The 15,043-nt window shown below is 34.2% G+C and overlaps 1 protein-coding gene across 1 annotated transcript in view; it reads left to right on the top strand.

Moving 5' to 3' along the window:
- Positions 1–7,182, top strand: part of LOC131067606 (uncharacterized) — a 73,869-nt gene extending 66,687 nt beyond the window's left edge. The window contains exons 4-6 of the mRNA XM_058002680.2: positions 5,355–5,550; positions 5,633–5,877; positions 6,449–7,182. Coding sequence (XP_057858663.2) covers positions 5,355–5,550; positions 5,633–5,877; positions 6,449–6,871 — 864 coding nt within the window. The 3' untranslated portion in view covers positions 6,872–7,182. The remainder of the gene's footprint in view (positions 1–5,354; positions 5,551–5,632; positions 5,878–6,448) is intronic.
- The last annotated feature ends 7,861 nt before the right edge of the window (positions 7,183–15,043 follow it).

The following is a 15,043-nucleotide window of genomic DNA, read 5'->3' as shown; positions in this document are numbered from 1 at the left end:
AATAGGTCCTAATATTTGCATAATATAGGTCTAAAGGGGACTCTTGAGTATAATGTGAAATGCTTTTGCATACATCCAGTCATATAAATAGAACCTATTATGACATAATAAGTTCTAAATTTATGTCATATTTAAGACCTATAATCACATAATAAGTCCTAATATCACATAATAGGCCTTATTATTACTTAATATGACCACATATGCAAAAACATTTCACATTAATATACCTGGCTCCCCTTAAGACATGTATATTATGTGATATTAAAGGACCTATCACATGCAATTAAGTAGGTCGTAAATACGATATAAGCTAGAACCTATTATGACATAATAGGTCTTATTAATTATGACTTAATACATGACCACGTATGCAAAAACATTTCACATTATACTTGACTCCCCTTAAGACCTATATTATGCAAATATTAGGACCTATTATGTATGTGATATTAGGACCTAAATTATGCAATAATAGGTCATTAATTTATCACATGTACATAATAGGCCCTAAGATCTCATAAATATAGGTCTTAAGGCCCAGACTCAAGTATATAATGTGAAATGTTTTTGCATACATGGTCATGTTATTAAGTCACAATAAGATCTATTATGTCATAATAGGGTCTATTATGTCATATTTAAGATAGGTATTATCACATATAATAGGTCTTAATATCACATAATAGGTCCTAGTATCACATAATATAGGTTTTAAGGGGACTCAAGTATAATGTGAAATATTTTTGCATACACTTGAAAACAAAGAAAACACAATGTTTGTTTGTTTGAAAGTGTTTGATTGTTTTGATCATGCAAGCACAAATCATAGGGCTGGATGAGACAGTAGTTGTTGAATCTCACTTGGGGGGTTACCTCGAGCTACGCAATTCAGAGCAAATACTTAGGTGCTTGACCCCACTGGCTCCCCTCCATGGCACTCACTTCTTTGGGGCAACCAAGCACCAGTCCCCACGAAAGCTCCCCGTGGTGAACTTTGTATCTCTACTAAGAACCATAAGAATGTGAGTCGCTTCAGAGGTCCGACCTCCTGTGCCAACAACTAGAAGGTTTTTGGCTTCTAACACAAAAGGTGTCTAGTAAGGGCTATAATCAACAATGTGTTATGCTCCGTTAAATGGAAGGCCTCCCAACCTATAGAGGTTGCACTCTATAGAGTTTATGGGGAGTCATAACGTCGTTATAGCAGCATGTAACACCCGTTGCTTGCAACTTTCATCACAAACACATTTATTATAGTGGCTTCGAAGAGCTTGGCTTTAGCTTGTTACCACTTTGGGTCATTCCCTCTCACTGAGCCTTAAGAGATACTAGGGAGGTAGGCCCCTTTCTAAGGATAAAACAAAAAGAGCCTATTGCTGAAGACACAAAAGAAAAGTTTGTTAATTTTAGAGCACCAATTGAAGTGTTTGCTAAACTATAAAGATGCATGGTTTCAAAATATAAATTAAATTCTATATTTATGGACTATCTAGATTAAATTATAAATTATAACTAATAAATGGGAAAGAGAGGTGTCCTAAAGATCTAAATTTTAAATTAAAACCATGACCTATTATAAATGGACTTACGCGGGAAGAGAAAGTGTCAATTACACAACAAACAAGTTAATGGAATTTGAAATTTGCAAATACACATATTATTTCAAATTAAAACAATTATTTTTAATTAAAATGAGATTATTTTTAATCTTACTATTTCAAATTAATTTAATAAAAATAACATCATTTAGAAATAATTAAGATAGAATTATTATATAAATTAAATTAGTTTAATTAATTTAATTTAATTAATAATATTTAAAATAATTTTCATTAAAATATTAGATAAAAAATATTTAACGAATACTAACAAATAAACACAGTTTTTGGTACGTAATACATATAAAATTAAATAGAAATAAAAATAAAAAATACATACTTGTATCATGATATCTTTGCTTTCATTGTTCTCGATATCTTTGTTCCGTTTCAAGAGAATAATTCCTTGAAGTCTTATTTTGCCTTCTCTTCTTGTTCCCCATGCTTTTAAAATAACCTTCAAATATCTTAAAATTATTGCCCTCAAAATAACTTTCAAATGTCTTCTTTCATCCAAAAATGCAAATTGTTTTAATCATTTATGTGTAAAAAAATGCAAAAAATTATTTATATTTATGACTGTACAAAAATGTAAAAAATAAAAAAAATTGGGTCGGCTAGGGTTGGAACGAACGCCGATAGTTACAAAAGGTCAAGTTCGTTCGAACCCAGTCGTTACATGAAAGTACGCATCATTATTTTGCCCAGGGGTTCGAGTGAAGGGGGGTTCGATCGAACCCCCCTTAGCTCGAACCGTTGTTCATTCGAACCCCCTTTTTAGAGATCTCTCCCCAAATATTTCAGAGTTCTGAGAAGTTTTTGCCTTCGGGCCTCTGGTTCAAGGCACAAATGAAAGAATCTTGATAACCCAAAAATATAAGATGGTAGTGCTCGGAGCAAGCTTTCCAACGAGTATAATTTTATTACATTGTGAATTTATTATGTTCTTGTTTTTTAATTTTATGGAATATTGGTTTTTCACTAAACATGAACTTCTCTGTTCAACGCATTCGAAAAAATAGGAAATTAATTCAAATTTATTTTGAAAAATATCTATGACCCAGGTATTGATGTCTTCTTTCTAACAAAAAAACTAAAGTGAATTTCGATATATATAGAACAAATTATGTGTTCAAACTTAAATCTATGTCTAAATTATAGCTAGTCGAACTTCAAAACTTAATAAAATAAAAAATATTCAACATATCACGATCAAACCAACAACAAGCCCTGGATATTGATGTTACAAACCAAAATTCGAAAGAATTGAGTTTTTATCCCTTATAGAAAAAAATTATGCATTTCGGGAGGCACGTCATTCTTAAAAAATGTAGTTTGCTGTAAAAAAAATTACTTTTAGAAGGAGATGGAATTTTTTTTTAAAAATCTTCAAAAAAATTTAAAAAATATATATTTAGAATCTACAGACAAAATGCTACAAATCACTAATTTACATCATCTTCAAATTCTTAATATTTTAAAAGTTATAATTGTCGGAAGTTGAAGATTATTTTAAAAATGTTCATCTTATTGTCAAAAGTGATAAAAAAAAGTGGGAACCACTATTGTGAGTTCTATCTAAATAACTTTATCTTTTAATTCTCACAACTTTAACTAAAAATAATCATATAACTTCATATTTCCACTACCAACAAATCAAAATTTATTGAAAAACTTTTTTTTTACATCCAATTTAATCATTCCATAAAAATCACATTGATTGGACATGATTGGAAAAACTTAAAAAATCAAATCATGTGTGTGGGGACTACTATCTCTATCTCCCACCATGTCAAATGATAATGAGAAAAAATAATTGGTGAAATAGACCATGTGGACCTACTTTAAGAGACAAAGACTTATTATCTAAGTTTTTGTGGAGCGTGGCAGCAGTCAATCTACTATTCTACTCAAATTAATGGTTTTTTTTTTTGACAAATCAATACTTTCTATTATTTTTATCAAATTCCCATGCAGTATGGACCAAGATAGGTGAACATGCTTGCAAGTTACATTGATTTTGGATTAGATTTTGAAGTGTTAAATTTCATTTGAAAAACACTCTCTTCTTCCTGCAATGAGACATTGGACCATACCACACTAACAAGGAAGGAAGAGCAAAATCTTAAAGAGGGTTTTGGTGGTCATGTTAGAAAAATGTAGAATACAATAAATTAAATTTTTTATGCAATTTCCTGGTAAGGTTTATAAAGAGAAATTTTTTTCATACAAAGATTTTAAATAATTGATACGTTTAAATTTCAATTATATTTAAAATAAAATAGAAAAAAAGTCAAATATATATTTATAAATAAATTGTATTTTCAATTTTATTTGGTTCGTTAAACAGAAAGACATTGGACCATACCACACTAACAAGGAAAGGAAGAGCAAAATCTTAAGAAAGGGTTTTGGTCATGTTAGAAAAATGTACAATACAATAAATTAAAAATTTAATGCAATTTCTTGGTACAGTTTATAAAGAGAAATTTCTTTCATATAAAGATTTTAAATAATTGATACGTTGAAATTTCAATTGTATTCAAAATAAAATAAAAGAAAAGTCAAATAGATATTTATAAATAAATTGTAATTTCAATTTTATTTGGTTGGTTAAAGAGAGAGCAATCAATTTATTAGACTCTTTCAAATTGTAGTGATATGTGACTTGTATCTAAAGAAAACATTGATTAAGATGCAACTCACAAATTGACTAATTAATTATTCTCAAATATTTATTTGAATGAATAAAATAAAATATCATTGACTATTTAACCATTGAACTATTCAATACTTTAATATATTTTTTAGGAATTAATTATACAATCTTACTTCAACATTAAAATAATTATCTTTGAAAGATAGATTGAATGGTCAAGTCGTTAGGAAACATGGATGATGATCTCAAGTTGGATTCTCCTAGATTTAGCCTCGCATAGATAATGGATAACATATACAAAACTTATTAATTCACTATTTAATTAAAGCCATAGTGGTAAAATTGTTTGTTTACAACCGTGCATAATGGTGTGCCCCTACTATTCTATGGGAACAACTACCTTAGAATAGTAGGGGCCTTATGAATGCACACTACCATTATTCTCAAGGTGGTTATAGAAAGCAATTTTGGGACGCGTCTATTCTGGCTCCAAAACGGCAGTACGGATTGACTAACACATATGTTAGTCGCGCGTTTTACACCATCGATTTTACAATAAACAGTTGCGATTGACTAACACGTCGCTATCACGTTGTACGAAAGACCTGTTTTGGAACCAGAATAGCTTCGACCGCATTTTTGGGATGTGTGAACCCTACAATTAATCTAGCTCTGTCATTAATTAGTAAATTAATTCGTCGAATTAATTAATAAATTAATGAAAACTACTAACTTAGCTTTGTAGATCCCATCAGATATTGACTCCTTGGTTGTGTAACTCTAAGAAAAGTATATAAAATACAAAAGATATGTAACATGATTGTGATGGTTGCCACTTCCACGAAGAAGCGAGGACGCATAGACAGAGAAAAAATCAAAGACAATCTCCACCACTGAATGAAAGCTCGAAGAAATTTCTCAGAACTTCAAGTCCAAGACTTTTTCCATTTGACTTGTGCGGTGAATAATTTCTGAGCGCCTTCACAATTCTTGCCATTATCCTTCCATGACATGGGACGAACTTTCTGAGAAGAGAAATTATTCAGATATAAAATGTAATACATTGTGATACATTATGACACAGAATGAGATAGTTCAGAATAGAGGACATGGATTCAACATGCGAGCAAGAAGATCATCAGCTGAAAAACTTGCCTGGGTTTCGCTTCCACCCCACAGAGGAAGAATTGGTGGGTTTTTATCTTCGGCGCAAAGTGGACAAGAAGCTACTCAAATTCAGTCCAATTCAAGAGCTTGATCTCTATGCTTACGAACCTTGGGACCTTCCTGGTAAGAAATTATTCATCTGAGATTTCTGTCATATATCTGTTATGTTGTCTCTGTTTTCTTAAAAATGGTGTTTTGAATGCAGGCTTGGATCTTAATGGAGCAGACAGAGAATGGTTCTTCTTTGTTAAGCCTCGTGGGCACAATGATGGAAGACCCAACAGAATTACTAAAGAAGGATTCTGGAAAGCCACTGGAACAGATAGGCCGGTTTATGTTCATTCTACTTCAACAGCCATTGGGCTTAGGAAAACTCTGGTTTTTTACAGAGGGAGGGCTCTCAAAGGCCATAAGACTGATTGGATAATGAATGAATATAGACTTCTTCAAGTAAGTCAACCATTTTATTTTGTTCATGCATTAATTAGGGTTTGGTTTAAACGGGTATGTTTTCAGCTTTGATTCGTTTATGTGGTTCATTTGAAATTACACTAATAGATGGGTTTTATCAGAGTCGATAATATAATTTTCAGATGAGTCACTTAAACAAGTCAATGCTTAGAAGCTTAACCTTTTTGTTTACTTGGCTCATCTGAAATCACACCAATAGGTGGGTCATATCATAGTCACTAATATAATTTAAGACGAGCCACCTTAACAAATCAATGCTTAGAATGTTCTGTTTAAGTTTAGCGGTCTTGTTTATGTTGCCCATCTAAAATCACACTAATAGGTGGATTCTACTAGAATTGCTAATACAATTTCAGATGAACCACCTAAACAAATCAATGCACTTAGAATGTGCTGTTTAAACATAACAGCCTTATTTTGTTTATGTAACTCACCAAAAATCACACTAATAAATGAATCCTACCAAAATGCTAATATAATTTCAAATGAACCACTTAACACTTAGAAATATGCTGTTTATTTACTGAACATAACTTGTTTCTTTTGCCAGGATGATAGTGAGAAAGGAGGTATAAGATTATGTCGAGTCTACAAAAAGGCGAATTCTCTGAAGTCATTCGACCGTCGTCCATTAGTCCAACATTCTGATAAGAAAGATGAGAGTAATATTAGTAATTTGGATGTTGATGCTCAGAGATCAGGCTTATCTGTGTCAAGCAAAGCTCCTGCAAAGGAGGAGGTGCAGGCTACATTAGAGCATTCATTTGGAGAGTATGAGTATGGTGAAGATGGGAAGAGCATGGTAAAAGGTGCATGCAAACCAAAATTAGAATATGAAGTTTATAAGACTGAAATTGAGGATTTTACCCATCTGAACTCCCTTGAAGCATGGTGGTGTTTGGATGCTGGAAAGTCAAGTTCTTTGGATGCCATTTGTACAAATGCAGTGGCAGCTAACTATATAAACATGTAAATGTTTCCCACGCTCAGTCCCTCTGCTTAGGAGATTAGATTCTGTGATTTGAACTATATACCTACAACTTGTAAACTGCAGTTTTTATTATTTTGATGTGGGCATCAATATTTTTGACTGCTTATCATTTTGTTTTCACAAAAATCGAAATCACTATTCATCTTAAACTCTTTCCTTGCTATCACTCTAGAAGACTAGTGTTTTGAGGTTTTAATACCCTCTGGATGTATAATCTATTCCAGAAAAAGTTATGAAATGTAAAGATAAGGACTGTCAACAATGTTTTAAGAAGCTTTTCTTTAAATGAAATTGCTTATTATGTCTGGATTAAATATATAATTATTGATATATAAGATTAATGGTTTGTTGAAGTGTTAATAGTGTATTTGAAGGTGTTGAGTGTTTGTTTGTGACACTGATTTAAGGTTTTAGAATTCTATTAGTTATTGTTAATTAAAATATAGGATGAATTTTTGGAACTTTGATACTTAGACTTTCAAGCTATGATAGAGATAGTTGTTCATACCCTTGATACATTTTAAAAGAGATTAATAGTGTGCATTACAACTAAAATCTTCACTTTTTTATGAAGTATAGAAGACCATTTTTTAAGTCACCTATACATTTGTAGATTTTAAATGATGAGAAACAAAGTGAAAAGTTATAACAATAAAAAATTTATGATGTGTTATGTAAATCTAAAGTTAATTTCCTAATAGTGGTTACTCGATAAATATTAAATATGGAAACAAAAATCAACAATATGAATAAGATCAACAAGACATAGTAACACAAGATTTAAGGGGAGAAATTCTTATAGGAAAAAACTCCACCATAGAAAGAGAACAAGTTAGTATTAATTTGATGAACATGATGCAATATCATCACACTTCACTTTACACTTTGATAGCATTCTAGTAGTGCCTATGTACTTGCAAAATATTGAATCTAACTACTATCTCACACCTCCAATACCTAAGAGAAGAGAGGGGAAAAGCCATGAATGATTTGATCAAAACAATGGATACCAAAATCATGTTATCGTGCAAAAACCCCACACCCACCTTAGACAACATCTTTTAATAACAATAAGCATGATCAATGAACTCATATGGATTTCACATAGGCTCAATTAATGAATCCTCAAATAGAAAAAATAACTATGAAGGCATCTTTGACTCATAAATCTCCAATGGTTCACATCCACAAGTGTAGCATTGTATGTTGGATTCTACTAACTCATGGATCACATGTGTTATGAAAAGATTCTTCATTCCTTCCTCTAGCATCTAGAATTGAAAATATTTAACTACCCCTATAGTGCTCCACCTCCTTCATGAATGTATATTTCTTCAGGCAAACTGTTGTCAAGGGGGACATCTCCCATTGTATTAAAATAGAGTAAAAAACTTGATTACATAGACACCCTTTCAGTTGAGAGTGAAGATCGTGATGTGAATTCCTTCAATGATCTCTTGTACCCTTTTGATCCAAGCAAGTGCAAAAATATTTTCATTGAAATTTACAAAATGGGCATGAGTTTGCATATTTTCCCTTATAATCCATTTGTCATTAAAATGTAATTTCTTGCTTTATATCTTCATTTTTCCTTGCTATGCAAATACAATTTGTATCCCCAACCAAGCCTTCGTTGGGGTCTCTACTTAGACTTGCAAGTGCCTTGGAGGCCTTAGCCTTGTGCACAAGAGCTACAAGTCTATTGATCGCTCTTTCTTCTTGCAATGTCGTAAATTGCATTCTGTACAAATTCACATCACATATGCCTTCCCTTTAGTTAACATTAAGATAATTATGCTCATTATCCTTAATCCTATTTTAAAACATTCCTAGCTTGCCACAATTGTTCATATTCTCTAACCATTAGTTTTTGTTTTTTTGGATGAATGTGCCATGTGCAAATGCCTATGCGACATGCTATCATCCCACAAAAATCCACAATTGTACTATCCATTGAGACATTACACTTGCCAAATTTTGGTAGTGTAACGCCTCTTCCAAGTTACACTACAATTGGGAATCATTCAACCTTGCTATTTTGGCCTAAAACCTTCCCTCTTTTCCTCCAAGAACAATATATGAACCTCATTCTTGCATTCTTAAACTCCATTCCTATATTTACATACTATTGAACAACATTCTAGCCCTCTCACTTAGGCCTACATACCATTTCCTTTTCCATTTCTTTATAATAGCAATATCTTAAATCTTTATTGTTATCGTACGAAGAACATCATTGTGGCCTTGGAGATCGCCATTGTTAGTTCCTCATTTCACTTGCAGGTTATTTGGCTTCTTCTTCTTAAGGAATGATATATTTTTGACGTTTATTATTCATACTGTCTGGTTGTCTTCATTAGCATATCATTTATTTCATTAGCATGTCTAGTATCTATATATTTATCTTGGTTGTCCATGGAGGTGGAAACAACAAAATCGAGGTTTAACTACAACAAAACCCTATACATCTACCCCAAAACATCTATTTGGTCTTATGTGTGTAGGTGTTGGAGAAGTTTTTCAGAGCTATTCTTTGAGTTCATATGGTATTTTTGTTGATCTCTTACCTCTTTATGTCAGTTTAATAGTTTATTTTCTTGTCAAAGAATTCCTTTCAATCAATTGAATCTGCTAAATATATTATTTAGTTGTATTTTATGATTTCTCAAACTTAGGAAATTATGCATATCACTTTGTTTTTGAATAAGGGAAAACAGGTTTTGAAGGGACCCGAAACCCTATACAAAGCAGGTTAATATGGGGGAACCTGAAACCCACATCTAAAGATATTCAAGAATAACCACTAAACGAAACAGAGCTAAGACGAGATGAAACAAAGCCAAGAAAGGGGATCGAAAAAGACTGACCCCTCCAAAAAGAAAAGTTGTCTGACAAAAAAAAGCATATACATGGGAAATCTACAGGGAGTCCGATATCCAAAAGGAGAAACAAACGAGCAATAAAAAGCAGTTGCCCAAAGGGGTTTTAACAACAGGCCCCCCCAACCTAGAGCAAACAACCAACATTAGGATTTCCCTTTGGACCCCTTCTTTCGAGATCTAAGGGTCATGTCAAAAGTGGGCGAAGACCTTTTATAATGTTTGCTTTTAACTGAAATCCAACGTTCTTCAACCTTATCAGCCTCATCTCGCCACTCCAGCAAACCCAACACAGGAAACCCAACACCCAAGGAGGGCTAGCAAACATCGAAGAGCTAGCAGGTCAAATAGATCCAAGGCCAGGCATATCCCTAGAAGAAGAAACAAACAAAGGGACAACTCCAGCAGATGCATCAAAAGCCGAAACAGAAATAGAAATAGGTATAGGGGCAACACCAGTAGACGTACCATCCAGAATCCTATCACACCCAGTTGTAGGGGCAGAACCAACAATCTGTAAAATATCAAGGCCACCAAATGGTTCAAAAAGAATCAAAGTAGGAACACCATTTGAAATGTCAACAGAAGGGACAACACCATCAACAACATCCATTGAAGGAGTATTAGATCTCGTCCCAGGGACCAAGGGGATAGATCCAACAGAATCCACCACAGGCACTTTAGAGTTATTGATCGGAAGATCCTACCCAACCGTATGAGAAGAGCTCTTGAATACCGTATAATGTTGAGAAGAGGCACCTTTCCACCATGAAGAGGGCTTCTTCACTTTAACTTTCTCTAAATCATATTTAGCCATGACATGCCCAGTCTTGAAGCATCTTCTACATCTGAAGGGAATCCCTTCATAATCCAAAGGTTGAATCCAGAAACCCTTGGGTGTTGAAAGTTTGATCTCTGCTGGTAGCCCCTTAGAAGCATCAATATCTACCAAAATACGAGCATAGGTGGAGTGAAGGATATAAGAGGACTCCACATCCACCATTAGAAAATCTCCCAAAGACTCGCCCACTTCCTCAAGGAGTTTGTCCACCCAAAGATGAAGTGGGAGGTTGGGGAGTCTAACCCAAATCGACATTTTACAAAAGGATTCCGATGAGGGATTAAAATCCTCATGCTAGGGTTTAATCATCAAAGGGAAACGATTCTCCCAAAAAAATTGATCACATAGAATGATCTTTCTATCCATCACTTTATCAAACTTGGCAATAAAAAAACCCTTTGCCAAAGGAAAAATCTGAACCGAATCCGAAATGAGGGGTTCCCAATGCTTAGAGATCTATTCATGGAGTCCCAGGAGACTGGGCCAAAAACCCCTAAACCGGCATATAACTGCAGTAGAAGAAATATCAGTGGCAACCTGATCAATCTCTTCAACCATGTTTTCTTCCATGTTAATAGCAATATACTGACAAACAGGAAAAGGCTTAGTCTCAACATGAGTAGATCCCTTACCCCCTCCAAAAGCTAGACGATCCACATAAGATCCCCTAGAGACCCCAAAAGCTGAGCAATCCACACCCAAAACACAGGCGGCCGAGTCAACACAACAAGCAGACATCAATGGAGGCACAACGAGCACATCATCACTAGCATGGGTCGTTCCATTAGAGGTGTCAGAAACATCAGTACCCCCCACCGAAGCGGAGGCACCTAGAGAAAGCACCTGCAAAGAGGCCGAGGGTTTTAAGTGGGAAGACATCACATTGAATTTATGCATATCACTTTGTTGTTTCTTGTAATAATCTATGTTCTCTATATGTATGGCATGCCAACACACCACATAGTCATCTGCACCTCACACACTCATCCTGGACAGAGAGTCAATCAAATTATTTGAAATACATCTATGGTATGTACATATTACATTCCTAAGGTCTTGGGAATTTAGTAAAACCTTGAACATGCTTTAAATGCATATTTAATTAATAATTAGATAAGTTTGAAGGTGAAAGTTACCTCCAAATTAATCCGGGTGGAGGGTAGGAACCTAAGCTCTCAAAGGATTGATTATCCTTTGTAGTAGTTTTTTCCCCCATTCTACATTTTGGTGAACTCAACGTGAACTAACTGTATGCAGGAAAAGCGGTTCAATGAACTCAATATGTTAAAATATTTAAAGGACTTGTCCACCCACCCATGGGACTCTTGGTGCAAGTTATAGAATCATGAGGAATGACTCAACTTCCCAAGGTGGGTTCCATGGTTCTCTATCTCACAAGGTCCCTCAGGCCAATGCCTTTACTCTCAGATCACTGAGCAAAGTGACTTAGGGATGATGAATGCAAGAACGAGGGATGCTTTAGATTAATTTTAACATGAATACATCCTATTTATGCATGATTATATCAAATGAGTTAAACTAGATTATAAGATGACAAGATTAGTAACAATACTATCCTAACATGATATACTAGTTATATGATTTAAGCTAATGATAATAGAAATGCTCTAAAATGCTCATTATATTAATTCCTATTACAAAGAGAGGCTAGATGCATGATAAAATTGAGTATAAGTGTGATACTAAAAGCTTGGATGATCAAAATGGAGGAATGTGAGCTCTATTTATAGGGAAAATAGGGCAATGGATGGTCAGGATTGAAGGATCTAATCAAGGGTCAGGATTGAAAGTTATCAATCCATGTTTACAATTTCCACCAATGAAATGGTGACAATTGTCAACATAAGACTGCTTGAGAGGAGAGGTAAGAAGCATTAAATGCTTGAGAAGACCTCATGGTTACCTTAGAAGGTAAGGTTAAGGCTAGGTTAGGGTTATCCAATGGATAAAGATTTTACCCAAGGGGTAAACTCTTGTGCAAAGGTTAAAGGGATAACCATGGTCAAAGCAATGAATGCTTGATGAGACCCCTGGGTTAGATGAGGGTTAAGTTAGGCAAAAAGTCTCTAACCATGCCACTAAGGGTTAGTTAACCATTAATGCTTTGAAGACTTTGGGGACAAATTTGTAAGAGTCCTTCCAAATTTGGGGGTATTCAACAAGTTAGCTTGTTGAAGGCATAAAGGCTTTAATGCCTTTGGAAGACTTTACTCCAAATTTGAGAAGTGACCTCCTCAAATTTAGGGAAAGGGGATAATTGATGGGTTTAGGCTAATTGATTAGGATTAGATAGGTTCTAGAAGAATTTAGGAAGAGGGTTAGGATGCAAGTGGGAGATGTAGGAAAATGCAAGTGGATGAGGGATAATAGGATTTAATTGAAATAAATTGCTTTATTTCAATTTGGTTGCAAATTGGGAATTTAAATAAATTAGATTTATTTAATTGGGGTGAACTATTTAATTAAATATAAATTTAATTAAAAAGTAGAGAGAAGGGTTTTAATTAAATAAAATGATTTATTCAATTAAATGATATAAAGGACTTAAGTGAATTTAAATAAATAAATTGAATAATTTGTTTAATTAAATAGAAGAATGCGGATGATTTAATTAAATTAGATTTAACTAAATAGAGGAATGAGAATAAAATGAACGTTAAATATTCATTTAGGAATATGGTCATTTTTATACATCTACATTTTGCCCCTCTTTGAAGTGACATGTGTGTACATGTTGATTCAAAGAAAAATAATGTGTCGTCATGATTTGGTTATGATCAATGTGATGTCATGTCGAGATGTTCATGTTGTGCCCCAGATTTGATAAATGATGCCCCAGATTTGATAAATGATGCCCCAAATTTGATAAATGATGTTGATAATGCCCCCTCGGGAGATGAATCAAAATTTTGAAAATTTGGTTTGAGTTGATAATTTTGATTGCATTGTAATTTTTTGTCTATGTTGAATACGATAAGTTGATTCATCTCCCGATAATGATGTTTGCTAGGGTTAGGAATGAGACCACGAGCAATTTACATGCTCGTCTACGCAACCCGAATTTTCATTTACCCTATAAAAAGGTAAAAAGTGATTTATTTTGTCTCATTTGTGCTTGTTGATTTTGGAGAAAGTGACACTTAGAGAAAAAGACAAAATATCGATTCCCTTTGCTTCTCATTGATTCGAGTGTGTTCAGAGGTATCGGAGGCCCGCCACGTATGGACCACCGATAAGTCATCATTTTTTACCCCTTTTTATTTTTATTTTGTTGTTTTTAGGCATGTTTTTGAATTTTTCCATGTGGATTTAACGGTTTAGCGCATCGGGTAAAAACCGCAGCGCATACCATAAGTAGCATAGCGTGTGGGATTTGATGAACTAGGGTAGCGTCCGAGTAGGTTACGATAGCGTAAGGGTGGGTTAGGGTAGTGCATTGAAATGGTTTAGCGCATCAGGGGCATGGGGTAGCGCGTAGGGGAAAAAGGGTAGCGCGTAGGAAAGACCTAGTGCATAGGGTTAGCAGGGGCTCCCATGGGTAGTGTAGGATAGCGCGTAGGAATGACCTAGCATGTAGGGTTAGGTTCACAGCGCATAGCCTAGAAGTAGCGTAGAGGGTATTTTAGGTGGCGCTTTGATGGATTAGGTTAGCGCATAGGTGCAGGCTAGCGCTTAGGGTTAATTTCGTAGCACATGGAGAAGGTTGGATAGCGCATAGCTAGAAGTTTAGCATGTAGGTAAAAGAGGTTAGCGTGGAAGCGGAAAAATAGGATTTGATGAGATGAAGAAAGAGGGGTAGGTGTTTGCCAGTTTTTCTGGAATGGGTGTGAATGTCAATCTGCGTGTCTACTGTCATTGTTTTGATATTTTGTCCAATATGAGTTCCAATATGGTTTGTTTGATAGATACTTGATTTGATTTGCAATATTTCAAGTTGATGTTGATCTGATGTTGATTTAATATGATGTAGATTTTGATATGGATGTGTGATATGAACTTGATTTGATATGCATTGTTTCAAGTTGATATAAATGTGAGACTTGAGTTGTTTTACAAGTTGATATGATTGTGGAACTTGAGTTGTTTTACAAGTTGATATGATTGTGGAACTTGAGTTGTGTTACAAGTTGATATGAATGTGAAACTTGAGTTGTTTTACAAGTTGATATGATTGTGGAACTTGAGTTGTTTTTACAAGTTGATATGATTGTGGATATGGATTTGATACGATGTGGAACTTGATTAGATTTTCAATGTTTCAAGTTGATATGAATTTTATTTTGATATAAATTGATATGATGAGGAAACTGATATTAGACATGTTTTGTTTATGACAAAAAAAACTTGGGGTTGTTCAGTCGCGAGTGCGATTTCCGAGATCGTGGTCATTGATACCACGATTGACACAGGTAG

The sequence above is a fragment of the Cryptomeria japonica genome, chromosome 5 (assembly GCF_030272615.1).
Source record: "Cryptomeria japonica chromosome 5, Sugi_1.0, whole genome shotgun sequence".
NCBI classification, from domain to species: Eukaryota; Viridiplantae; Streptophyta; class Pinopsida; order Cupressales; family Cupressaceae; genus Cryptomeria; species Cryptomeria japonica.
The sequence above is the reverse complement of the archived record's forward strand: the minus strand, read 5'-3'. Positions and strand labels throughout refer to the sequence as shown.